The 27,898-nt window shown below is 45.2% G+C and overlaps 1 protein-coding gene across 7 annotated transcripts in view; it reads right to left on the bottom strand.

Moving 5' to 3' along the window:
* The window catches only part of ARHGAP21 (Rho GTPase activating protein 21), a 117,449-nt gene that overhangs the window by 25,462 nt on the left and 64,089 nt on the right, over positions 1-27,898 (bottom strand). For 5 of the 7 annotated variants that reach the window (XM_075271680.1, XM_075271677.1, XM_075271676.1 and 2 more), the window contains 2 exons: positions 13,345-13,374; positions 10,252-12,109 (listed from right to left, as the gene is read on the bottom strand). In XM_075271680.1, the coding sequence (XP_075127781.1) occupies positions 10,252-12,109; positions 13,345-13,374 (1,888 nt within the window). The remainder of the gene's footprint in view (positions 1-10,251; positions 12,110-13,344; positions 13,375-27,898) is intronic. The other 2 variants (XM_075271681.1, XM_075271682.1) reach the window with 1 other exon arrangement.

The following is a 27,898-nucleotide window of genomic DNA, read 5'->3' as shown; positions in this document are numbered from 1 at the left end:
TATAACCTATATATCACAGAGCTCAGCTTCTCTCCTCTATCATATAACCCTATATATCACATAGCTCAGCTTCTCTCCTCTATCATATACCCCTATATATCACAGAGCTCAGCTTCTCTCCCTCTATCATATAACCCTATATATCACAGAGCTCAGCTTCTCTCCTCTATCATATAACCCTATATATCACAGAGCTCATCTTCTCTCCTTTATTATATAACCCTATATATCACACAGCTCAGCTTCTCTCCTCTATCATATAACCTATATATCACAGAGCTCAGCTTCTCTCCTCTATCATATAACCCTATATATCACAGAGCTCAGCTTCTCTCCTCTATCATATAACCCTATATATCACAGAGCTCAGCTTCTCTCCTCTATCCTATAACCCTATATATGACAGAGCTCAGCTTCTCTCCTGTATCATAGCATGATCCAGGGTAGTCTATTTAAAGGGCAGAACTTACTATGATATTTTATCTGGGTTGTTACAAATTTAGGAATGCAGTGTAAAAAGTTTATGAAAGGTGACTATGGCCCTTAATATACACTCATCCATAACCATACGGGTGAAGCATATAAGCTGTGTCTTTTCTATCTATTGTAGATGCACATAGGAATAGGGTTATGATTAACCGAGTGTTGCGATCACCGTCTGCCCAATGACGTTCACACCTGGCTTCAGGAAAGTGACTCAATGTGCGACAGACATAACAAGGTGTGGAGGGAGCTGAACCTTGTCACACACGGCCAGGCACCGAGCTCTGATTCATCTCACAGTCGGGTTATGGGGTGCAGGCTAAAAACAACGTCTTACAAATAGAAATAATAGCCACGTTCAGTAACTAGTATAACCTCATGGGGGTAAATGATAAATGTCTCAGCACTGAGTCCTCCTCGATCACGAGAACAGGGGTCTCATGCCCCCCATTTCAGTGGGATGGTGGACGCACATACATCTCTATCGGTGGTGGTCCCAGTGATCAGACGCTTATGACCTGTCCTGGTGATAAGATGTGACCATGGGACAACCCCTTTAAATAATTCCAGTATATAATAGCCATGTATTTTTGCATTATGGATCCATCATCCAACACCTTTCCCTTGGGTTCTTACAGATTAGCATTTCACAATCAGGGAAAATACAAGTGTCTTATTTCGGCATGAAGGGGGTCACTCCTGTCCATAGGTGTCTCACTGCAGCTGAGTGCCATACAAGTGACTATAGGGTTGTTGTAATACCAGATACAGCCCAGAGACTAGAGGGGAGCCATTTTTGGATAGAGAATCCTCTTCTAATCTCCAACAATGCGGAAATTGAGCAGACACATTGCATACGGGTAGTTGTCAGGGTCCATTTGTGGTTCCTACAAATTTGATAGGAAGATTAGAAATTAAGGCAAATCTTTCATTTTCACCTAATATGCCAAGACAGAGCAACTACAATGTGAACAGAGCTATTGGGCGGACACTTCTGGCTTCCTCACCTCGAAATTCAACGCCCGCTCCTCTCCACCAACATCGGCCATCGGGGTGGAGTCTCCTCTTGGGCCAACATATTGAACATCTAATGGATATGGCCGCCTTCCCCTATGACATACTGTAATTCCCACTATGCATGTATGTATTTTCTCTGCAGATTGGCGCCAGTGGGCGGTTTCTATCCTCGTACACCATATCTCGTCCCACTAGAAGAGCAGATGGCTTGGCTCCATAGCAGCAGGACATATACCTAGACACACACTATATACAGATATACATAACTGGACTCCCAAGGGTACAGATCTGTTGCCAAAATTTTTGCAAATGAAAATAAGTTCCTGCCACCAGTATGGGGCTGGCAGACGGCCGTGTATGGAACCCATTGCAGTTGCAAAAATGTTTACAAGTCTGTGGCTGGTCCACCTAGCCCTAGGTAAAGGTGGCCGCCCATAGCTCCATGGTGGCCCAATCTGAAGGACAACTAGGTAAGGATGGGGCCACGTCCGTATTCTCACCATAGTTAGACGTGTCTATTATCGCATGGAAAGCCAGATCATGCTCATCATTCAGCTTCTTCTTCTTCCGCGTACTATAACCTGCAATTTTCACTCTGACCACCATGCACAATGGACTGGCACTTGCCAATTCGTTAGGAGTTTCCTTTGCAGCATTCACATCCCAGACAGGATTACAATAAAAGATAACACATCTATAGATAATACCAATCTACTGACAATAGATGATGTCACAGCTTATCTTCCCCCGCCCATAGAGACTCAGCTCCAGACTATTGCTGTCTATGGCCATAACTATGCTATGTTAACAGAGAAGTTCAGGGAGGATGGCCCTTTAACAAGATGCAAACTCATCTGACAATATGGTCTATAGAAAGAACCAGGTATATACCCCCCGCCCAAATGTCTCATACACAGAGCTGCATTCTCTCTATATAGAGTCTTCTAAGCCAAACACAATGGAGCCTGCACTGTCTGCGCTCGGTAAACATTGCCGCTCTTAGATGTGGATGGGAGGTGTAATATTTATTCTAAAGGGAGATGGCAAAATCATTTAAAGTGTCCTACTTCTATGGAGTAACAGGAACAATGCGGAGAGGGAAGAGCCTGAGCGAGTCTGCCGGATACACAATGTACCGTGACCTAGTACTGTGAATAGAGATCCTCTCTGTAACCATCAAAGTAGTGCAGGTGGTAGAGTAGTCAGTGACCGCACTAAGGGAGCGCACGCTCGGCCGTCAGCGACTAACCTCATGGTCATGGTGGTGGCTGCACGGGTCAGTCTGGTGCCAGAAGTACAAAGATTCTCATTTAAGTGCAATATGCAATAATTTCTTTGCCTTCTGGGTTCCACACGGTAGAGGCCATAGGTATGACCATGGTGGATATATTTCAAGTCGTTATTCAGAGTCCCCCATATATAATAGGAGTGACCGAGCATGCACTCCAGGGGGGGTAGGAAAGCAAGTCACTATCAGATACCTCTGACTTATTTACAGAGAGAAGAATAGCAAGATAAAAATTAGGCATGCACCATACACAATTTCCCTCTAAAATCAACATTTTTGGACAACTCTTCTGAGTAGCAGGACCTTAAAGGGATTTTCTAGGCTTAATAAATGATAAAATGAACGGTGAGCGTCTGGCACCCTGGACCGCAGTGGTCAGCATTCGGGTGAGCACTGCTTACAAAGCTGATCCTAAGGATAGGTTATCAATTAATAATCCTGGAATATCCCTTTTAGGGTAAGTTCACATAGAGTTTTTTGGTCCGGAACCTGAGGTGGAGGCCGACTCAGGTTCTGGACCAAAATACGGGTAGCTGTGACTGGGTGGTGGTGCTCGGCATCAAGTTGCGCACTCTGCTCTGCATTAGGCCCAATGAATAGTCCTAGTCGGGAGGAAGGAGTGTCTTCAGGCAGAATCGTGAGGCGAAACGGCCTGAAGAATGAGCACCTCGCTTCTTTTTCCGGGAGCCAAAACAAACGGCTCCCGGAAAAGAGAACTGACCGGCTCCCATTGATTTCAATGGGAGCCCTGTTTTTGTTCAGGACTTTGAGGCGGATACGGCCTCAAAACCCTGACTAAAAAACTCTGCGTGAACTAATCCCAACAGTGGCCATATTACTTATCACCCACTTTATTTAGAAACCAGCCACCAAGACGACCACAAACAGACGTTGTCGACTCAAGGACTTGGCTTTGTCTTGGGCTTTAATGTTTCAGATATGAGAAAAAATAAGAAATCGTCTCCAAAGGAGCAGAATATATATGTAGACGTCTGTCACTGAGGAGACTGAGAACGTAAAGGTCATAGGAGGGAGCTTCTTGCGGCCAGGAGACGAGCAAGTGTCTTATAGTCGGCTGCAGATGTTCACGAGAAAGTCTAAAGAGTCAAGATGGACGACTCTAGGTCGTGAGAAGGTCTGGCCCGGCAGTTTCTCTTGTCTGACACTTCCGAATTGAAGAAAAAAAAACAAACAACACTTTATAAATCTAAAGAAAAGGTTTTTGCAGCTTAAAATCTAATGGGAAAAAATATATATATATATATATATATTTATTATTATTATTATTTAAAATCGATTTTTCGGCCAATTTGTAAATTCTTTCAATCCACTCCCATCTTTCCACACACTTTGCTTTTCTTGCGTCACATATACTGGTTTTTATATTTTTTGATGCTTTCATTCAGGTTCAGTTTTATGTACTTTGAGTTGAAGTTCCCAGGAGATCCACCGACTGCTATGGGGCGATTCTCCCCCTTGGAAAGTGATGCAACATGGCTCTCCTCCGGAATCCTTATTGTAGTAACGTCAATATAAATGGGTGTCTCGTGAGGACAATCCATTTCCCTACACCTTGATATGGATGACATATCTGTCAGAATAGAGATTCGCTCCTCTTTCCCGGACCCTGCCTCTCTATACATTTCGTGGGAAGAGAGTTTAGGTTGAGGCCATAAGGGCTTCCCGAATGTTCACCGGGGGTTACTGGGAGGACAAGAATTTTCTGTAGCTAAACCAATTCCAAGCTTCAGTCGCCAGACCATTACCATCGTACCCACCGGAGAGCATAGATTGTGAATCGATGGAAATCCGAACACTGGGACATTACAGGGATCCCCTGGTCCTCAGGGCTTGCAGAGAAGTTGCTCTACATGAACCTATGGACCTATAGTAGATATAGGAACCACTATGACAGGGCAGGGGTTAGTGCTGTTGCTTAAAATCTGACCAAGGACAACATAGGGTTTGTGCGCTCTCCCAGTGACTCCAGTTTTCTCCCACCCATCACAGAAGATACAAACAGATTGTGATACCGGGACAGATATGAGACGAGAGCGGGTTGGTGCATTGTGTAGGAATACTTATTACATGTGTTGGGTATGCACAGGTTAAAGGGGATATCCCATGACAAACCTATCCATAGGATAGAGGATACGTTATTGATGGGGGTCTGACCACGGAGAGGAAGTTCACACGGAGTCTTTGGTCAGGATTTTGAGGCCGTACCAATCCTGACCAAAAAGACGGCTCCCATTGAAATCAATGGGAGCTGGTCCAGTGTGCTGCTCATTCTTCAGGCCGTTTCGCCTTGCGATTCGGCCTGAAGACACTCCCGACGAGGCCCATTCATTGCACTTAATTCGGAGCGGAGTGTGCGACTGGATGCCGGTGCAGTGCACTGGTATTTTGGACCGCCTCAGGTTCCCGTCCAAAAAAACCCCGTGTGAACTTACCCTAAGACTCTGAACAAGCCTGAGAACATGGGCCGTTTTATCCCCCTGCGTCCATTCACTTCAATGGGAGTGCTGCGGATGATTCAGTGCTGCGGATGGTTCAGAGCTGCACTTCAGCTATGGCCGACATTCCCACTAAAGTGAATGGGGTGCGGCTGTACTTAAGACAGAATTTCTCAGGATCGGTAGGGGTCTCTGCAGTCAGACCACCCTTCTAATGAATAGAGGATATTTTTATGGTATAACCTCTAATAAAGCTAAAGCAAACCATCGGCCTTCTGATAGGAACGTAGGAAAAGAATGCAAAACATACTAAAAACAACCAAAATTGTAAAGAAAATGTATTGCAAAAATGTCAGGTTTTAAGTTGGCCGTCTAGATTAGCCAATGGTTATAAGATAAGAGTTGACGTTGCAGCATACAAAGGGTTAACCTGCCGCACAGTCGTGCACCTTGCAGTTTGTACTGGAGAGCCGCATGGCCGCAGTGAGAGTGAATTCACCTTTATCTTGCATAGCCCGGTGCCAAGCCTTGTGCGTAGCAAAGCCCTGGCCCACAGCCCTGCCTGTCACACACATGAAATATTTCTCTTTAAACAAAGCCAAGCCCCTTTTTTTTACGCAACTTTTTTTTATCTGTGGGTAACCTCACAAGCCTGCTGTGGCATGTCAAGTGGTGCAATATGGAAGAACGCAAGGCGAAATGGTAACAGATGTGCGCCGGGGCCCATGTGATCGCCAGCACGAGTCCTACAGGGAAGACTTTGATCTGAAAACAGAGCCGTCCTCTAGCACAGGTGGCAGACTCCATCTGGGCCGAGCCATTAACGAAACAGGAGCCAAAACCTGCCGAATGAGAGGGGTTCTCTGGGACGATCCTCAGGACAGGTCATCAATACTGGACCTCCTCAATACACTACTTGCCAAGCACAGCGCCCAATGGAAGTGAACTGCCAATGGGACACGTGACCAAACAACGTGACATCACATGGCCCTCAAAAATGGCTGATCTATGGGGGTCCGGGTGCATATAGATGGCCCAACTCCAAGGATAGGTCACCCCCAGAAACCCCTTTAATAGTTGCTGACTAGAGATGAGCGAGTACTATTCGAAATGGCCGTTTCGAATAGCACGCACCCATAGGAATGAATGGAAGCGGCTGGCACGCAGACTTTGCTGGTGGCCGGCCGCTTAACCCTCTGCGCGCCGGCTGCGTCCATTCATTCCTATGGGTGCGTGCTATCCGAAACGGGAGTTTCGAATAGTACTCGCTCATCTCTATTGCTGACCAAGTTCAGTCAAGGATCTGGGTTAGAATATTTTTGTGTAGCTTATAAAGGTATTCTGATATGTAGTTGGTATGGAGAGTTTTCCCATTTAATAGGGCTGTCTGGTTCAGAATGTCTGACGTAAATGATAAATCTTGTGGAGTCAATGGCCCCTTTTCCTGAAAGTGGAGAAGGTGACGCAGAAACGAAAAATTCAATTTATGTAATAGATCTTTTTGTGTTGCAAAAAACTGGCAATGAGGCATCGTAAATCTGCCCCATTGATTTGAATGAACAACGTGTAATACTTCATTTTGCCTGCGGAGGCGCTGTAGGAAAACTAAATACCTACTGTCAAGTTTCAGTTTAAGCTGATTGCAACAGGGGGGAGGGGAGCAACTGATCTGTTTACTGTTAAGGGATCCTTCTAACGAGAAAAAAAATGTATCCAAAGCCCTTTCTTAAGTGCCAAATTGGGATCACGTGCCAAAATTTGCCACTCCTACCCCGGTTTTCTGGCATAAAGTAGTTTGCAAAATCCTCCCCCCCCTTGTGCGACACCTATGCATTAACAAAAACATGGCTGCTTTTATTTTCAATAAAAACAGCGCCACACCTGCCCACAGGTTGTATATGGTACTGCAAGCTCAACCTCACTTCTTTCTGAGCATATGGGTTCTAAATATGGCCACAGGGTTCGTCATGTTAGTACAACGATTCCAAAAAGTGTTAAACAGCAAACTCCCCTCTCCTACACCCCAACCCAGAATCAATTACAGCTGCCACATGTAAGGAGTGTGTAGTCATTTACGCATGAACAATGCGCACTTATCTAATGCACACATGTTAGAGGAGTTAAAGGTAATGTGTAGGATGAACAATTGAGGCTGACGTAGTAATATATACTCACCGCGGCTATACACTGGTAATAAGCAATGCTCACGACTTGTAAAACACGTAAATAATGCTCAGTGTGGGCTGAAATACTGCACAAAAGCACGACCCCGTCATAAACATACTCACTTAAAGGGACAACATCTCATAAGATAATATCACAGCAGACGAGTCTTGCTTTATGTCATTGTATTAAAATGGAAGACTTGATGTTATCACTCCCATTTAACTTTGGGCAACTGAGCCTACAAGCGTGCCTTTCATAAAACCAAAAGGGGTCCCTGCACTTTTCAAGAACAAAAGGGTGGACACGGTCAGACTGGTTAATTTTTGAATATGATGAGAGATGGGTTGGCCATGGGACAGGCTCAATGGCGGATGGACTCTACACATAAAGCCAAAGATATAGGTTATTGTGGGTAAGACCAGCTAAGCATGATCCATGACCCCTCCCCATATGTACACAGCCCAAATTGATCCATGATCCCCAGTACATGGATTAATCCATAATTCATGTTAATACAGGACTCCCGATACATATCCCAAGATGATCTATGATCGTCAGCACATGGGCTAATATGAGCCATGACCCCCAATGCAAAGCCAAAGATCGATGATCCTCACCACACAAACCATGGTACTGGAACCATTTCACCACTATACACCCCAAGATTTTCTACCATCCACCATCTAAGATGATCTGCCAACCAGCTACATGATCCAAGATGGTCTACCAATCAGCTACATGATCCAAGATAATCTCCTAACCAGCTACATGATCCAAGATGATCTCCTAATCAGCTACGTGATCCAAGATGATCTCCTAACCAGCTACATGATTCAAGATGGTCTAACCAGCTACGTGATCCAAGATGGTCTCCTAACCAGCTACGTGATCCAAGATGATCTCCTAACCAGCAACGTGATCCAAGATGATCTCCTAATCAGCTACATGATCCAAGATGGTCTCCTAACCAGCTACATGATCCAAGATGGTCTCCTAACCAGCTATGTGATCCAAGATGATCTCCTAACCAGCTACGTGATCCAAGATGGTCTACCAATCAGCTACCTGATCCAAGATCTAACCAGCTACATGATCCAAGATGATCTCCTAACCAGCTACGTGATTCAAGATGATCTCCTAACCAGCTACATGATTCAAGATGGTCTCCTAACCAGCTACATGATCCAAGATGATCTCCTAATCAGCTACATGATCCAAGATGATCTCCTAACCAGCTACATGATCCAAGATGATCTACCAACCAGCTACACGATACAAGAAGGTCTACCAACCAGCTACATGATCAAAGATAATCTACCACCCCCATAGGTGGCACAAAATAACTACCTACAAATATACATGGCCCAAGAGGATCCACCACCACTAGAGAGCCCATGGTGATCCACACCTACCCTATCTAGCCCAAGATCTATCCACACACACAGTGCTTACATCTACAAATCTAGCCCACAATGAATTAAACCTCATACTCAGCAGGTTTCTCACTTTGACTAAAGATAGATTATGTATGGTCACCTTAAGTCACTGCTGAGGAAACATCAATGACAACCGGTTTACTGAAAACGCGTGAGTGAGAGAAGAGAAAATGCCAATGACAGCTAGCACAATATAACCCTGTGTGTAAGTATTCTACATTCCTGGGGCAATGCCCTTTTAGGTGGCTGTGTGACCCCTGCTGAATAGTTTACCATGTGAGTCATTTACAGGTGTATATACATCACAAATAGCAGATAAGCCTCTGTATAGAAGGAAAAAAAGGGAAGGGACTAACAAATCCATAGTAGGAGTCATGTAGATGAAGCTGGTTACCCAACAGCTTGCCGTGCAAGCTCTTTGTATACATCTAAGCGCACATATACACAAGTGGTTGCTTCATCTGGAAGATTACTACGGCATACAGTATTTGTGGTATACATTGCATCCCGACAAGAAAGCCCTTATCTGCAATCTACAAGGCGGTAGACACTGCTCTAGTCATTTTAAGTTAAAGGATAAAGATAGAGAAGATCTCATAAGCATCCACAAATGGCCGTGTAATGAGACCTTCTAGAGATCCACCATTCACAATGAAGTGTAAGACTTACATGGTTACTACTGTCCTGGTATTATCAGCACAGGCAATGAGTTCTCTACTGCCGCCCTGCAGGTCACTATCATGGGCCAGTACAGTTAGGACCTAATAAGAGCAACATCAAAATGGAGAATGCAAGTTATCCCCCCATTTTTGTGTGGGCCTCCCCCGGGTTCTCCTGCAATATAAAAACATGCTCTGTGAAATTGGAATATGGAGGACCGACATTCTGCAGCGTTGGCCCGTCCTCAAACTAAACATGTTTTTGGTGTCCACGAGGAAACCCACACAAACATAGAGAGAACATACATCTCCACGTACTTGGTCAAATTCGATCCGGTGCCAACCACCGAGCCACCAGGATACTATGGTGCCCTTAAACCAGGTTGGCCAAGATCCAGCAAAGGTGGATACTGGTGGCCTAAGCTAAGAATCGACTATTGGTATCAAATGAGTTGAGTATACAGCCTGGTGGTGTGGATAGGTCCTAAGTGTCAACGTTGCTGGGTCTTGAGAACCCCCTTTAAGAAAACATGATTGGATTCCAAGGTATTCTAAAATATCCCATCCAAACCTAAGAACATGATTCTAATATATCAAAAGAACACAATTCTGTAATATAAAGAATGAAAAATGCCCTAAATGAGCTAAAGTGTCAAAAATATGCTCCAAAAATTCTAAGCAAGGAGTCAAAACACAACAGAAAGTGAACAAAGTCCAAGATCAAGAGTGAAACCAGCTAAACTTACCTATGAAGGGTATGGAGGCCAACGAATCTCCAGGCGAGGAGGAACCAGATGCCTTCTTCTGTTCTATACTTTTTATCTTCACTTCTCTCCGGGCGTCGTTGGGTAACCAGCAGGTCGTATCAGCCCCGACATCCTGATCGTTGACTGCAAAAATGTAGGACTGCTGTCGTATGGGCTGCGCTGTCTGGCCGCCAGACGGAGATTTATCCCTTAAGATCACGGGATCTAGAGAACTAAACTCTACAGCAGCACTAGGGAGTTTTGTGGTAGGGCTTTGCCCGTTCTGAACGTCCATGTTTTCGGAGGTAGCTGAGATATTTGTCACCTGTTTCACAGGTCTGGCGGGAATCGGTGAAGAAGCAGCGATGGGAGATTTGATGACTGCATCCAGATGTAAGTTCTGAGCGGCCTCTGGCGGGGAGGTTTTCTGCACGTTTGGCCCGCTTCTGCTTATGTGGTTCACGGCTTTTTGGTCTTTGATGATTGCATCATCTAAATTTATATTAAGAGTAAATGGTTTAGGTCCATAGGAAGAAGAAGAAGTACTTTTTACAGAATTTGCTTTCAAAAGTGGAAAGTTGGATCTATCGGACACGGGCGGCCGAGAATGGGAGTATCTGCACGAGGCGCTCTGAAAGTTCCTCGATATCGGGGAGCTTTTAACGTCGGCCGGAACCTTCTGCAAAGGATGTGCCGAGCCCAAGACTCTACGTCTGTGATCTGAACTATATACAACCGGTCCCGCTGGGAAGCTGGGGCCTCTGAGGGACATGTGAAACGAATGCTGCCTGGATCGATCATAAATACCCCGTCGGTCATCTTGTTCAGTAAATCCAGTCCATTTATAGTTGTGCTTTATTTCACCGTTTGCATCGCGAGGATCACCGATATAGTGATCTGGTTTAATGGTAAGGTAATCGCATGACCCCGATCTATTGCTCCTGGGAACGACAGCTGGTGATGTAAGAGTGTCTTGGGAAGCACTACGGGGCCACTCTTTCCACCCTTTAGCAAGGACCGGGTCCTCAAGCCTTTCCTGAGAAACGCTCCGTTGCCTGATTTGGGCAGACTGGGGAACCCTGTCGTGAGATGTACTTCGGCGACGGACCTCGCCCGATGAGCGGATAGGTGAAATCTGGTTGTAGTCCGTCGTGTTTTGAGATGCCGCTCTAAGGCTGTCCAGTCGCTCTTGTATGGTCCTATGGCCATACATCTGCATACGTCTGTTGTCTATGTACTCTCTGTAGGTTTTATAATTTCTCCAGTCTATGTGCTGGTGAGAAGACGAAGAATAATGATTAGTAGGAGATGGAGACTCCTCATCGGAGACCATTGCCCTAGGGCTGCAAAGAGAGTCAACATGTCCTCCATAGCTTGGTGGTTTGCTTTTAAGTCCACCATCGACTTGTCTAGTTACCATCGACATGACAGGGGGAGCCGCAGAGGGTGGAGATGTGGTCCTTGGTTTTATGAGTGCACAAGGATCGACCCGATGAGATGGGCCGGCGCTATTAGGTCTACTCGATGAAAGCTCTACCACCTTCCCAGAAGGCACGATAACAGTTCTTACAGCTTCATTGCAGACGCACACAGCGGTGTTCGTTTTCACGAGATCTGTTGGCGATGGAGGCACTTGGATTTCCACCCGGTGGTTTCTGTCTGGTTGTGCTGACGTTCTTACCGGCCGAACAGGTTGCTTAGCCAAAGACGTGCCTTGAGGTGAAACGTCAGCCGGTTGGGCCATCACCGAAGGTGCAGACTTGACACGAGGGTAGCATATAGGTGGGGGTTCGGGTATATTATGTGCATTGCCGCTGTAGGCGTCATTTCCTTTCAGGTAAGCATCTTGGGAATAGGCCTAGATGGAGACAGGGTACAATTAGGAAGTGATAAAAGTAGTAAAAAAATAAATAAAAATAATTACAATAAAAAGCCTTGGGCTCCACCTAAAAATATAAAATTGTTATATCGAGCACTTGTCCTTTCTGGTTTAGTTACTACCAACACGACAGGGGCGTAAATAATACAAAAAATAACATACTAGTAACACAAAACCTTAAAAAATAAAATTAGAATAAAAAATAAAATAATATTATTATTATAATATAATTATATATATATATTTGTATATACTTACCAGTAATCCAAAAATATACACTAGTAATACAAACTACAGATACAAAAACTTACCAATAATATAAAATACAGTATATACCAGTAATCCAAAAATATAAAAAAAAACAAAAAAAACATACTAGTTATACAAAAATACAATCAGCCAAGCTACATGCAAAAAAAAAATTATATTATTAGCATTGTATTCAGTAAATTATTAAGAACGACCATGACAAGATACCGTATCCACAGCTAGTCCAGTTATAAGACGACAAACAGCCACAAACTTGCCTATCGCCACTGCGGTGACCTTACCTTACGCCGCCTTAAGGACTGACTTCTCCGAAAAAGTGTTACGCTAAATTTGGCCCGTTGTGCCCATTTGCCTTGCGTATCAAAATGCACTTCCGCTATCATGGCAAAAAACCAAGTCTGACGGTCAAGGGGATTTAATGGTTGGCGGGGGATCTGTGAGCCCTGGCAGGGACCGTCTCGTAAAACCACGCTACATAGGTTTTATAAGGTTCCTCTACGGAGCGATTAACAAAAAAAAAAAAAAAAAAAGGTGACTGCAGTGCCTGCCGATGCAGCGAGAGGGGGAAGAAAAAAATGGATTTGTCGTCCTTAGGTATTTATATAGTACAGGTGTGGTATCTTATTACAGCAGTTCCTGCTCAGCCCATGACACGCTTACTGCAGGCGAGCCCAGCCTGCTTGCAGGTTATAAAGCGAACGTGTGCAACCGTAAACACGGCAGAAACTAGTGAACGGAGGGCGAGGCTGATCGCCTCCTCCTGCAGCATATACAATGCACAAAAAAGAAATAAAATAGCATTAAATGCAATAAATACATACAAGACAGTACATGCACATCCACAGCTACAAGGCACAGACATGTAACCGGTTCCAGGGTTAACCAGTGAGGATGTCAGACATATTAAACATTCCATAGAGAGACATGGCTTCTGTGCATCTTACCAGAGCTGTGATCTCCTTTGGAAACTGCAGCTGGGCAGGAAATAAAGCATAGTAAGAAAAAAAATAATAAAAAAAAAGCTGCTTATTGGTGTAAAAAGACTGAATTATGTTGTCATATGGATGCCGGCGACAGCAAGCTAAAAATACATCTACACTGAAATCTGTGGAAGGTACCAAAAGAATGGAGAGGGCGGCGGAGCAGATTATTCATTCCTGTTTCCTCCTAGGGCTGCAGGGTCTCACACACGCATATGTCGCTGCATGGACTGCTCTCGTCTGCTGAGGAGGAGGAGGAGGAGGACGGCAGAGCCCTGTGCTTATGGACATGTCTCCTGCAACATGTAGGTAGCCGGGGCTGGCAGGATACAGAGCCTTCCTTCCCTCTCCAGAGCATTCGGCGGCGCAGCTTATAGATGACGAAACGAAGGCTCTATTATGCATCCCAAATAGTGAGGCTCCCCATACAATCATGAGCAGGCGCTCAGCTGACTGCAAGCTGCCCCTTTTTCACATTCCTGCTAAAATTAGAAAGACGCCGGAGAGATTTCTTCAATGCACATATCCACGGGGAAGCATTTATGGGGCTGGATGGCATAGACATGCCAAACCAGCTCTGTAATGCTGCCGCAGGCTACCTGTGGCTCCGGGTTAGGACTACAAGTCCCATCAGAGACTGTCACGTAGCATACATGGCGCTGACATGTTCTGTAGCACTGTACAGAGTAGGCTCAGTCTACGCTCTAATATATATATCCTATTGATCACAGGGTGCCCTCCTGCTGGGTTACTCAACCACCTAAAGAGTCTGGCAATAAGTGCTCAAGTCTCCTGCAGCACTCCCGCAGGTGAAATGAAGCATTACATGGTGTCCTTATAAAACAAAGAGTTGTCCGTGTAATGTATGGAACTGCCAAGCCTTCCAGAACGTAAGAGGCCCTATAGTCGTACACATACATGTACATATACCCAGGGGTGCACTGTATGGATTCTATATGCTTGTATACATGGCTTACTAATAAAATGATGTACTACCAATAAAGTGCTGCTGTGGTCGGATGTACCTCCATTGCAGGGGCAGGCAACCTTCGGCACTCTAGCGGTTGCAGGACTACAACTCCCAGCATGCACACTTGCTCTTCTCTTCTGGGAACTGCCATAGAAGTGAATGGAGCAGGCTGGGAGTTGTAGTGTCACTGCAGCGGGAATGCCCAAAGATGCTGAACCCAACCCATATCTCCATGAAAGGGATGCGAACAAGGCTCACACTGGTTAGGACAGACCTGTCCATGGATGCCAATCCTTTAATCCTTGGTTGTCACTTATAGAACTTCTAGGGGGGCGGCGTACGTTAAAAAGAAGCACGAGACAGATCGTGTGACTACAATGCACTTTGTAGTCTGTTACCATATAAATGCATAGCTCTATTTAGAAGCTGTAAACCCAAAACTACAAAACTATTTGCAAATTGGCTTCATGTCTCATTTGGATGCACTGGAGATAAGATATTTGGTGAAGGTGGACCTCTCCTTTAATATACCAAAGAATAACTATAGCAGATGAGATATTAAACGGGAAATATTAAAATGAATTAATATTTTACCCATACAAAAGAAAAGTAGTAGAGATTTGTTATTGCAGAATAAGTGACATAGCGGTAGCGGCGAACGCATCCATTAAATCAGCGGATGAGAAGGATTAAATGGACTCTAATCTCGCCATAAATTGTGCGCTGATCACATGAACACTCATACAGTAAAACTACTCATCTACAGAGAGTCACAAAGAGACACCAACATATGTCTACAAAGGGCCCGGACACACCGGCTTAGGCTCATCGCTGGAAAACCTCGATTAAAGAGATTGCTTTACCATTCAGACTCCATTCTGTGCTGCTCAATGTCGCCTGTACGTCACAAACACGTCCTGACTATAGAGAGCGCCGCTGCTCGGACCGGGCGACCGCCTGCTCTATAACGTCAAACAGGTCCGTCCTGAATGAGGTCACGGCACACAAAACAAAGTCATCTAGTTAAAGAGGAACGGTCTGCTTTTAGTAAATACTTGTAAATCCTAAGAAATGATTCAGTAGCTTTGAGTGGTTCCTCTCTTATTACTCCTGGAAATGTACAGGTTTGTTCACACTAGTGGCAACTACTGGAGGATGGGAAGAGCTGGAATTGGTGCAAGTGGTAAAGGATTCGTCTTATGAAAAATACTCATCTCCTAACCAAGAATAATGGATGAGAGTCTGATCACTGGAGGATCCACTACTGTCCGGGACCTCTACCATACAAGGGTGCTGTGAACCGCCCGTTTAAAGGGATGCTAGCATTGGATACCCTTTTTTCTGACTAACACATCGGAATAGCCTTAAGAAAGGCTATTTGTCTCCTACCTTTAGAGGTCTTCTCTGTGCCGCCGTTTGGTAGCAATCCCAGTTTTCTTCGCTATGCAAATGCGTTCTCTCGCAGCACTGGGGGCGGTCCCCAATGCTGCGAGAGAAATCTCCAGCGCCGCCTCCATCTTCTTCTGGAACGGCCTCTCTGTGCGTCTTCTTGCATCCTGGGTTTCAATCTTCTAGGCCTCGGGCAGAGCTGACTTCGCATGCCCGCGGCCACAAGAAAAATGGCCGCATACTCAGTAAGCTGGTGCAAGCACCCATTTTCTTGTGGCCAGGCACGCGCAGTCGGTTCTGCCCGAGGCCTAGAAGATTGAAACCCAGGACGGAAGAAGACACAGAGAGAAGGCGTTCTAGACAAAGATGGAGGCGTTGCTTGAGCGTTTTTTCGCAGCATTGGGGACACCCCCAGTGCTGTTTGAGCACTGGGTCCCGCCCCCAGTGCTGTGAGAGAATTCATTTGCATACCGGCGAAAACTGGGATTTCTACCGAACGGCGGCGCAGAGAAGACGTAATGGTAGGAGAAGAATAGCATTTCTTAAGGCTATTCCTACAAGTTAGTCAGAAAAAAGGGTATCCAATGATAGGATCCCTTTAAATGCTTGGTAGTCTGTGACCATTGAAATGGAGAACTTGCATGACTGCTGATCCTGTAAATAGGAGAACATGGGACCCCAAATCTCACTGATGGGGTCCGTTCTCTTTCATCATGTGGCCTGTGCACAGCTCATCCCCATTCAATACCAAGGACAACCACTATACAATGTATGGCGCTGTGCTTGGTATACATTACAGAGGCAGCAGTGCTCGCCCCAACACTACAGTCTCTTCATACACATTACAGAACAGTCTGGTATTGGTAAGAAAACAAGAATAGAGCTGGTATACTGGTAATGGGAAAATCTTTTTATATCATGTTTATCTGTGATATGGACACTATGTGGAAAAACAAGAGCGTGTGAGGTTACAGAAAGCGTGAAAAATCAGCAATGTTAACCTAATAGATAGACAGACATCAGCCATAGTGGATGTAGGGATATAATGGGAATATTGTTATTGATGCCGCCTGTGGCATCACATGAGGATTACTTATGTCTTATACAGGCAGCAACTCTGGACTCATACAAAATAAGCCATGTAATATGTGATCAGATACATCTATATAAGCCGAGATTGGGATCTACACTAATACTATGTATTAAAGGAATTCCGCACCTCGGTCTGACAGTCATTATACCCCGTGCCAGTTTTGGTAAGAGTTATCAGTTCCCAGCTGGCAGAGATTTCCATTCTGGTGAAGCACTGGGGGCTTACACAGTAAGCGGCTATTTTCTTGTGGCTCGTGGGCATGCGCCGTCGGCTCTGCCCGAGTCCTAGAAGTTTGACCCCCAGCGCCGGAATAAGACCCCGTTCCTGATGAAGATGGAGGCGGCGCTGGAGACTTCTCTCGCAGCATTGGGGACACCCCCAGTGCTGTTTGAGTGCTGGGGACCGCCCCCAGTGCTGCGAGAGAACTCATTTGCATACTGAAGAAACTCTGGAATTCTACCGAATGGCGGCGCGGAGAAGACATCTAAAGGTAGGAGAAGAATAACCTTTAAGGCTATTGCTATGTGATAGGCAGAAAAAAAAATTGCGTGCAGCCTTTAAGGCTGCATTCACACACTGCATCAAAATGACGTGTGAAAACTCCATGCTGTTTCTTAATTTTAGAGGTGAAACCTGGTAAATGCATCTGGCCAGTACAATTCAGAAACCACAGTTTCAAAATTGCATTCAGTTTTTTTTCCCATGCAGTTTTAACTGTGTCCAATGTTGGGTGTGAACCTACCTGTAGGATAAGTTGAAATCCCGGGGCCACCTGCGGTCACGCCTGAATTTTAGGGTATCATTAGTTCAGTAGCTTTCAGCCCTGCCTTGATAATATGGGGCTACCTGTGACTATGTGAGCCTCTGTAGGATGCCACTGTGTGCACCCAGCACTTAGTAACACGCGTGTAGCAATCCGCAGGCCGCTTGCACAACGTGTGGGTCAAGTCGGTGCCAGGCAGAGAATTACTTACAGAAAGGAAATGATTATTAGACGTTATCTAATTACCAGGCTATACTAATACCAGCCATGGCTTAGAAGAGCGTCTCATCCAGAGGTAAGCGGACGACCATAGCCAGCACGCCTCTGCCTTCAGATGCTACAATTGGGGGGAGAGGGCAAGCTGGTACTTGTAGCTCGCAACGACTTGCAAGCACTCATTGAGAAAATCGGGATGTCACGTCTTTACTTCCAGTTCCTTGTAAATTACGTAATACAGATCGCAAACTGTGCGTAGGAGATTCCTTCTGAATTTTCTTAGGATTTCTGTAGAAAAGTCTCAAGAATGTGACGCATCCTACCAGTGAATACCCAATGATATAAAGGTATTACGGTGACAAACTAGTGCTAGGATTGTTGATTGTGGGGTCTGAGCACTAAGACCCCCACAGCTCGCTATATTGAATGAAGGGAACGACTCCCAGAAATCAGTCAGGGACACGCTACACTGGCAATATACCATCAGATACTCTGGATGACGTACTGTACCTTTAAGTGAGTGCCAGAAGGAGGAGGAATTAGGGTATCCTAAGCCTAGATAACGTAGGTTTTTGTCCCAAGTTCATGGGTGCCATAGTTGTAGCATGGTCTTATGGGTGGGCACACGTCATGGTGATCCCTCCTTAAAGGGATAAGAAAAGAAGTCAGATCTCTTTCAGAAAGTCCAATTCTCTCTCCATTGGTTATATCATCATCAGGCTCGATCCTATTTATTGGTATGGGACCAAGCGGCAGCATGGCCATGTAACCAAAGCTGGTCTTACACGACCGTAGTGGTTTTTGCGGTCCGCAATTTACGGATCCGCAACACAAATTTCACTTTAAAAATTAATTCCGCAGACATCCGCAAAGTGCATCCGCAACGTTCCGTGTGTATCAGTATTATGCGGATCTGCAAAAAACAAAACACACATGTTGATATCCGCAATTGCGGATATACACTGATGTATGTTCAGTGTATATCCGCAAAAATGCACGCACCCATAGACTTCTATTGGACCTTCCGTGCCGTGCAAGCACGGCCATTACGGACATGCGGTATACTGCCCGGACCACGGTTGCAGCATGCCACACCATTGACAAAATCTACGATCGTGTAAGAGGCCTCAGAAAATTATGGGACCGTAAAATTGCGGACCATTTGCGGTGCAAAACTACGGTCGTGTAAGACCAGCCTAAGGGCTAGTGACCGCGTATTTTGGTCCTGATTTTGATGCAGGAAGCCGGGTCAGAATAGGATCAAAATGCGCCTGTCACGGCTTCCCACTCCAGAGTAGGCTCAAATGAATAGGCCTAGTCCGGAGGGTGCTGTTGTAAGACGGACGCTGGGTCTGAATCAGCCGCGGAATCCGCCTGAAGAAAGGACAGCTCGCTTCTTTTTTCCGTGAGCCAGAACATACCACTCGCGAAAAAAGGAAGCAAGCGGTCTACACGGACCTCTATTGTGAGGGGGCGGATTCTGAAGTGACTTTGGCGTCAAAATCCGCCCCCTCTTGCCCAGTGTGAATAAGCCCTAATAGGAGGAAGTGGAGCATTTTCTGAAAGGTGGCAGCCATGTTTTCTAACTCCTTTAAACTCACCCTTAATCCTGTCTCCATCCACCATGTTGCCGCAGACTGTTCCCTGTCACTGCCCTTGCAGGACTTGCCTCTACTGCCACTGAATGCTTGCTGACTGGAAGGACAGCGCCGGTGCCAAGCACAAGAGGTGCAGTAACAGGGTATGCCATAAACACTAAGGGGGCGCTATAACTACAAAGTGATAAAACTAAACATTTTGGAAAGGGCATATAAACACCAAGAACGTTCTTGCCATCCTGTTCTGCTTTCTGAACCGTAAATTGCATAAGTTTACACTTTTAAACCTACATCAATATGGAAACGTCTGGGGTCAGAAAAACAGAACTGACCGCTATGAGCATCTGTAACCAAATCCAATGGCTATCATGGCGTCACGAGGAAGCGGCAATGCTGAGAGGAGACATACAATCCCGGTACTTACTACTACAACTCAGTCTGATACTTGTTCTCTGTAACAAAACCCCCAGTCCCAAGGGGACAAAGACCATATGGGGTTAAAGTACCTCAAGGCAAACAGAGACCCCTTTAAAAAACAGATTAAAAAATAAAATAATGCAATAAAAGCAGTTTCCTCCACAACAGCCGTGATACGGCATCCATCAGACGGCGGTCAGAATGTAAATTTTCCGCCATGTTACTTCAGACTGCGGTTTGATAAATACGCCCCATTGTGTGAAACATAAGGCTACTGTTCTCATCCCCCCATACAGTAATGGCCGGGGCAGTCTGTACAACCATCGGCCTGTAAGAGCGGCCGGGAGGGCAGAAGATGGAGGCTCAGTCCTCAAGAACCATAAGAATAACAAGATTGTGTCCAACGCCAGTCACAAAAGATATCAGATGAAAAATATAAAAAGGATGTCGTCGGATTCCTCCATTTAGGAACAATTGAGACCCATTTAATTCCTCAGTTACTGATGACCTATAATCTTATTCAATGTCTTAGCCCCATAGTCAGAATTCCTCAGAGGCTTCTCTATCAGGAACCGCTTATTGCTAGGTTAATACATGAGAGCAGCTGAGAAAGACTCACACAAAGACAGGGAGGAAGTACTATCTGTGCCATCACTATCTGTGCCATCAGTTACAAGGAGGAGCAGGAGACCCTACTATCTGTATTCGCCTCTGCATCTCTTTTTTAGGAAGAATCAGAGACGTTAGCACTACCTGTAATTACATCAAGGAAGAGTCAGGGAAACAGTAGTATCTGTGTCGCATGAAGAAGAGACAGGGAGGTGATACTATCTGAACCTACATCCTTCACATTAAGGGTCAAGGAAGAAGTACTATATCTGTGTCAGGGATACTAAGGGTGTACTAGGGAAGCAAGCACTACCTGTGCTTACATCCTTTAAAGAGAGACAGTACTACATTATTTGTACCTACATAATTTAAAGGAAGAATCAAGGAGACAGCACTGTTTCCAAACACATTACTTAAAGGGAAAGTCTGATCTGTGCCTACAACCTTTAAAAAGTGAGACAAGGAGGCAGTACTTCATTATATCTTTTTTTTTTTTTTTTTTTTTTTTTTTTTTTTTTTTTACAAAAAGACTTGGGTATTATGGTATCTATATCTACGGACCTTATAGGAAGAGTCAATGAGGAAGCACTATCTGTGCCAACACTATTTCTAGGGAAAGACTGAATGGTGGCCACATCTTTAAAAAGGAGAGCCAGAGAGGCAGTACTATCTGTGCCAACACTATTTCTAGGGAAAGACTGAAAGGTGGCCACATCTTTAAAAAGGAGAGCCAGGGAGGCAGTACTATCTGTGCCCACATCATTTACAGTAAGAATCAGTATGAACTGTACCTACAATCACTTAAAGCTTGGAAGTGACTCTTCAAAGAAAGCATAGTCTTGCTAAGACAACACCTTTCGTCACCGTCCCTTTATCATGGACTTGGATGACCATAGGGCCCTACGGTGGTCCATGTATTACGCAGCCAGCTTAGTACAATACTACATCTGCCTCTCGAAAGCTCTGAGGGTTTAAGAACCTGTCAACAAAGACCAATATTGACTCATCTCATAAGTGGGAAAGTCTTGAACGTAGATACAATATGGGAATTCCCAAAAATAGGATTACACGAGGGTCACTATGCAAATGTGTGAAGAACGAGACCTGGAAATGGCAGAGAAGGTTAAGAGACCTGAAGAGCAACAAAAGTCACGACAATGAGTAATGTTGTTCCTCCGCATTATTCTGCAGCATTCACTCGGTTGCTAAATTTCATTACACAGAATATTCCATTAACCTGACATTTCCTATACCAGCCTGACGTCTATATAAGTGTCCGTACACACAGCACATACATGTGCGAGACTTCCTGCTCTTCAGGAAATGACATTTTAAAGTATTTGCTTCTAACTATAAATCAATAACCGGCAGGAATGTAACACAATGTAACGCCGCCCGCCGATAACAACCATTTCCAATAGTCTGACACTTGTCTCCAGTACTAAATGCCTGATAAACCTTAAAGGGCCTGTGTTATGAGAACCTGACCTGGCTATGGGACGTTTGCATGTTAAACAGATTTTTTTAAGATTGTTAAAAAAAATCTTTTCTATGTCGATATCTATGTTTTAAAATGACCCTGGAAACCTGCAGTTTTCACAATGAACCCTGAGATGAATAAGAGGCGGACAACTCCTGTCCTGTAGAGATCACTTCTCAGGAGATATCTTATGATCAACGCAGGAAAGATTGCAACGGCTGATATTAATATTGGGATAGATAGATAGATAGATAGATAGATAGATAGATAGATAGGAAATAATGCAGAACAGCCATGTTTGGCTCATTCTCCCACCTACTAGGTCAGACATACACACTCCAGTCATATTAATGTCACCACCGCCTACTTTTGACGTCAATGTTAAATAACCATTCGCAGAAAGCACGTGTCATCAGCCATCTGGGTACACTCATCATTGTGGAAGGCACTTTGGATCAAGACAAGTATGCATCTATCCTTGCGGACCATGTTCACCCCTACATGAAAATTATTTTTCCTCAGGATGATGGCATCTACCAGCAGGACAATGCGACGTGTCATAAAGCTCGTAGTGTACATGCGTGGTTCGAGGAGCACCAGGATGAGTTTACCGTACTCCCTTGGCCAGAAAATTCCCCGGACTTGAATCCAATTGAGAAGCTGTGGGACTACCTCGATCGGGTTGCTCGCGCCATGGATGCTCAACCACATAACCTAGCACAGCTGGCCACGGCACTGGAGTCGGCATGGCTCAACATCCCAGTGACATCATCACAACATCCCCTCTCTTCCTGCACGTCTCGCAGCGGTCCGCTCTGCCAAAGGGGTTTATTCTGGATTTTGACAGGTGGTCACATTAATGTACTGGACTGTGTATACTCCCACCTCAGCCACAGGAATACCCCTTTAAGCCGGCCATATACTTCAGATAGCTGTCGGCTGCCCACTATTTCTTATCACCCTCCGCTTTCCCCATAAATCCTCAGCTCAAACCACCTCTGGCAGTGGATTATCCCCCTATATATAACAAAAAAGATTGGGCATGTTGAAATCCAACATGGCCAAACCATCTTAAACCTAAGATGAAACTAAGTTTAGGACAATGCAGGAATTGATTGGTTACACTCGGTTCACACTAATGCCAGGGGTCCATTGTCCTAGCCCAGAAGATGTTCCTAACAGCGGCCAAACGGCCAATAAAATAGCGGCACCAACACAGTCTGAGCCTATTGACTATAATGGGGTCCGTCGGGTTGCAATCCCTTTTAAATGAAATCACCAGACCAAAAAGTTGGGCTTGAAGGACCGTCATCCAGCGATTTTAGATGGATCTACACTTGGCGTAGATGTGACCCAGCCTTACCCATGTAATAAACTATAATAATTCTAATTATAGAACAAATTACGGTGTAATGAGTGTCCTAAACCGAGGACGTACCACGGAGTGTACGACGAGAATAAGGTGTTACATAGCAAACCCGCAAGGAGATCAATAATAGATGAGAAGACAAGTTTCTTTGCAGTTTCCTTAGAAAACAATTTGCAAAGCATTAAGTACCCGGACTTGTATCTGAGGCGGAAGGAATGTAAGAAATGGGCTCATTCCTTATTTATGCAGATGTTACTGAGGTCTGCGCTCATGAGGAGCCATTTGGTTAGGAGACTACTTTGGACGATGCATTTTCAGCAGTTAAGACGGTGAAGACTTTGCAGCACTAGAATACTATTAGATCTGATACACTGCACTGAGGACTACTACTCTCATCACTTGTCACAAAGACAATGGGGGTTACTCTCTGGGAACAAATAGCATAACACACAAGGGCGTAACTACCGGGGTAGCGGCTACCACACAGTCCGGGACATTAGGGGCCCGGCGACAGCCGCTACGTTTTGTTTTCCTTAATAGGCCGTCGCCGGCTGGAGTTACTCCAGATGGAAATGGGCCCTACTTACTTATCGATCCTGACAGGGGCCTGGATCGGTAAGTGACACCACGGGCCCCACAAACATCATTATTATACTCAGGATACTTCCCCTTCCCCCTCCCCCCTTCCCAAGGATAATGATCAGAGGCCTGGGAGAGGTAAGGGAGCATAACATTGTTACTTACCTCTCCGGGCTCCAGACAGGTTTCAGGCCTACTTCGGTGATGTCCCTGACATCACATGACCGGGAACTGCGTCCCGGGTTATGTGACGTCCCGGATGTCATTGAAGATGGTCAACACCACCGAGGAGTCTCAGATCGGGTCTCAGATTATTATACTCTGGGGTTTGAAAAGACAGTCGAGGTCTTCGGAGTCGGTCAGGTGCTCCATGGCAAACGTTCACCACGGAGCCCCAGCATTCCTATCTATCCCACCGATAACACATATAAATGTGAACTGCACCCACATACCAAGGGAAACCCCCTGGTGGTTCACATTCACATACTGTATGAAAATGCGTCTGGTAAGTTTTGGCTGCGATGATGGATTCATTGACTTCTGCAAACCAGGCATTGGGTTGTCAGAAATTTTTTGAAACACAAAACAAAAAAGTGTCTTGAAGCCGACTGTCGAGTTCAGTTCAGCCGAGCTGCATTTGAGTTGTTAAATCCGGCTGGTACCCGGGCTGTTTTTGCAACAGCTCGCCTGGAGTCGCCATGGGTCTTGCAACAATATGTAATTGTATCCGAGACATAGTGAAACTTCACCCGCTATACTGTCACTGTATATTGCATGGGGTTAGCCACCAGTGAGTAGATAGCAACTAATCTCTGTTAGCAAACTAATGTGTTTTTTTTAAGACTTTTCTAATTGCAAACCTATTCTTAGCATAGGTGATCAACCTAAGCAGAGATTAATTTTTCTACTAAAATCTTGAGGATGGTTTGGTCTCCTCAATTGCCTTGACAGGTTTCCTTTAAGTAAATGTATTTTGTATATAAGTGGAACATACAGAGGAATAATATGAAGCTCCTTAGCCCCAATGCAAGATCTGCGATCCCCACTTACAATGTGCCATCTACACTCACCGGCCACTTTATTAGGTACACCTGTCCAACTGCTCGTTAACACTTAATTTCTAATCAGCCAATCACATGGCGGCAACTCAGTGCATTTAGGCATGTAGACATGGTCAAGACAATCTCCTGCAGTTCAAACCGAGCATCAGTATGGGGAAGAAAGGTGATTTGAGTGCCTTTGAACGTGGCATGGTTGTTGGTGCCAGAAGGGCTGGTCTGAGTATTTCAGAAACTGCAGATCTACTGGGATTTTCACGCACAACCATCTCTAGGGTTTACAGAGAATGGTCCGAAAAAGAAAAAACATCCAGTGAGCGGCAGTTCTGTGGGCGGAAATGCGTTGTTGATGCCAGAGGTCAGAGGAGAATGGCCAGACTGGTTCGAGCTGATAGAAAGGCAACAGTGACTCAAATAGCCACCCGTTACAACCAAGGTAGCCAGAAGAGCATCTCTGAACGCACAGTATGTCGAACTTTGAGGCAGATGGGCTACAGCAGCAGAAGACCACACCGGGTGCCACTCCTTTCAGCTAAGAACAGGAAACTGAGGCTACAATTTGCACAAGCTCATCGAAATTGGACAATTGAAGATTGGAAAAACGTTGCCTGGTCTGATGAGTCTCGATTCCTGCTGCGACATTCGGATGGTAGGGTCAGAATTTGGCGTCAACAACATGAAAGCATGGATCCATCCTGCCTTGTATCAACGGTTCAGGCTGGTGGTGGTGGTGTCATGGTGTGGGGAATATTTTCTTGGCACTCTTTGGGCCCCTTGGTACCAATTGAGCATCGTTGCAACGCCAAAGCCTACCTGAGTATTGTTGCTGACCATGTCCATCCCTTTATGGCCACAATGTACCCAACATCTGATGGCTACTTTCAGCAGGATAATGCAATGCCATGTCATAAAGCTGGAATCATCTCAAACTGGTTTCTTGAACATGACAATGAGTTCACTGTACTCCAATGGCCTCCACAGTCACCAGATCTCAATCCAATAGAGGAGCATCTTTGGGATGTGGTGGAACGGGAGATTCGCATCATGGATGTGCAGCCGACAAATCTGCGGCAACTGTGTGATGCCATCATGTCAATATGGACCAAAATCTCTGAGGAATGCTTCCAGCACCTTGTTGTATCTATGCCACGAAGAATTGAGGCAGTTCTGAAGGCAAAAGGGGGTCCAACCCGTTACTAGCATGGTGTACCTAATAAAGTGGCCGGTGAGTGTATACTACTGGGGTCTTCTTATGTTGTAGGGACGCCTTTGGGGTCCTGCAGCTTTAGGGCCTGGTAGGCAATTGTTACCGCTGCACTCCCTGTAGCTTCTCCCTAAGGATACGGAACTCATGGAAAACCCCTTTAAGGAAGTGTTATATGGATCGTACATATTATACCTTTCATTTGTAGTGAAAGGTCAATAGGACTCAAAAATGACAGAAGCAAGAAGCTAAAAAATATGGAGCAGAAAATAACAAAAAAAAAAAAAAAAAAAAAACATTCGGGCGCAGTGTAATGCTATAAAAAGGTTGGAGGTTAATCTGGAGGAGTGGTGACAGCGCAGCTGGAGAACTAGCAGTTAACGCCAGATACAGAGGCGAGCACCGGGATTCATGTTGTATAGGTTGATGTACAAAACATATAGCGCAAGCCTGTAATTAAGCAACGAGAAGATGAGGCTGCGGGTAACCATAGAGACGACGAATCTGATTGACGAAACACTCCAAGGATCAGACTCCGCCGTGCAGGCAGCGCTTACCGGAGAGTTAGCTGCTCTCACATGCAAGAACACTGATCATTGCCAGCGGCTTCACCTAGGAGATTATCCCGGCTCCATAGTAATTATTCACGATCAATCATGGATCGCTGACGATTTCGCATACTGGAGTATATATATATATATATATATAGATATATAGATATAGAGTGGGGGGCGGGGTAGGTAGATTTCTAGGGAGACCAACTGTTCAGCCTGTCGCTTCAGAGGTCGCTGCATAGTGGTTGTGCTTGGTATTGCAGTTCAGTCCCCTAGACTAGAATAGGACTGAGCTGCCCCTGTACTATGTGACTGATGAATGTGATGTCATCGGTGCAAGGAAGGGGCACGACGCTCATGAACGTGGACCCCTGTGGGGGGGTCATATGTATCGGGCGCCATTAGTCTCATATTGAAGACCTATCCTCACGATTGCGTATCTATATGTAAGTCCCAGAGAACCCCTTTATCTTATCATGGCTACTAAATAGTGTATTACAAGGGGCAATAGTATTACAGCACTGGAGCCCTGGGTTCGAATCCTGCCAGGTACAACATCTGCAAAGGGTTTGTATGTTCTCCCCATTTGCGTGGATTTCCTCCCATCCTACAAAGACATACTGAAAGGAGAGAAAAAAATGCACATTGTGATCCCTATATGGGGCTCACAATCTAAAATAGTATATTACAAATACTTAATATCTTAAAAAGGGATTGCCCATTTAGTATTAGGTCTCTACTTCCTGCACGCTCCCAACACACAGGAAAGGATCGTTCAGCCAATCCCCGCAATGGCTGCTGTGGTGGTCCATAGGGGCAAAATTGGCTCGAGACCAGCTAGGACCCAAAAAGCTTCCAAACTGGAGAAGTTGGGGTTTGGTGAGGTGTGTTAAAGGGAATGCCCCATTTCCTCTAATATGTTCATCCGTTAATGGTTATTCTGCAGCTCAGTCCTATATAACTGAATAAGGCTAAGCTGCAGTACCAAGTACAGCCACTCTACAACGCACGGCGCTGTGCTTGGTAAGCAGTGAAGAGGCCGCAAGAATAAAGAAACCACTTTAAATAATACCCAGCCTAGGAAAACATCTCAGGAGACCCGGCTACGTGGTTGTGCGCCATCACCTTGGAACAGTGATTTACTATAGCATTCTGCCAACACCGCACGTCACGCGTTGCGCAACACAACGAGAAGGCACAATGGAAATTTTAAGAAAAG

The sequence above is a fragment of the Leptodactylus fuscus genome, chromosome 4, assembly GCF_031893055.1.
Source record: "Leptodactylus fuscus isolate aLepFus1 chromosome 4, aLepFus1.hap2, whole genome shotgun sequence".
Taxonomy (NCBI): domain Eukaryota; kingdom Metazoa; phylum Chordata; class Amphibia; order Anura; family Leptodactylidae; genus Leptodactylus; species Leptodactylus fuscus.
Note: the sequence above shows the minus strand (reverse complement) of the source record. Positions and strands in the feature narration are given on the sequence as shown.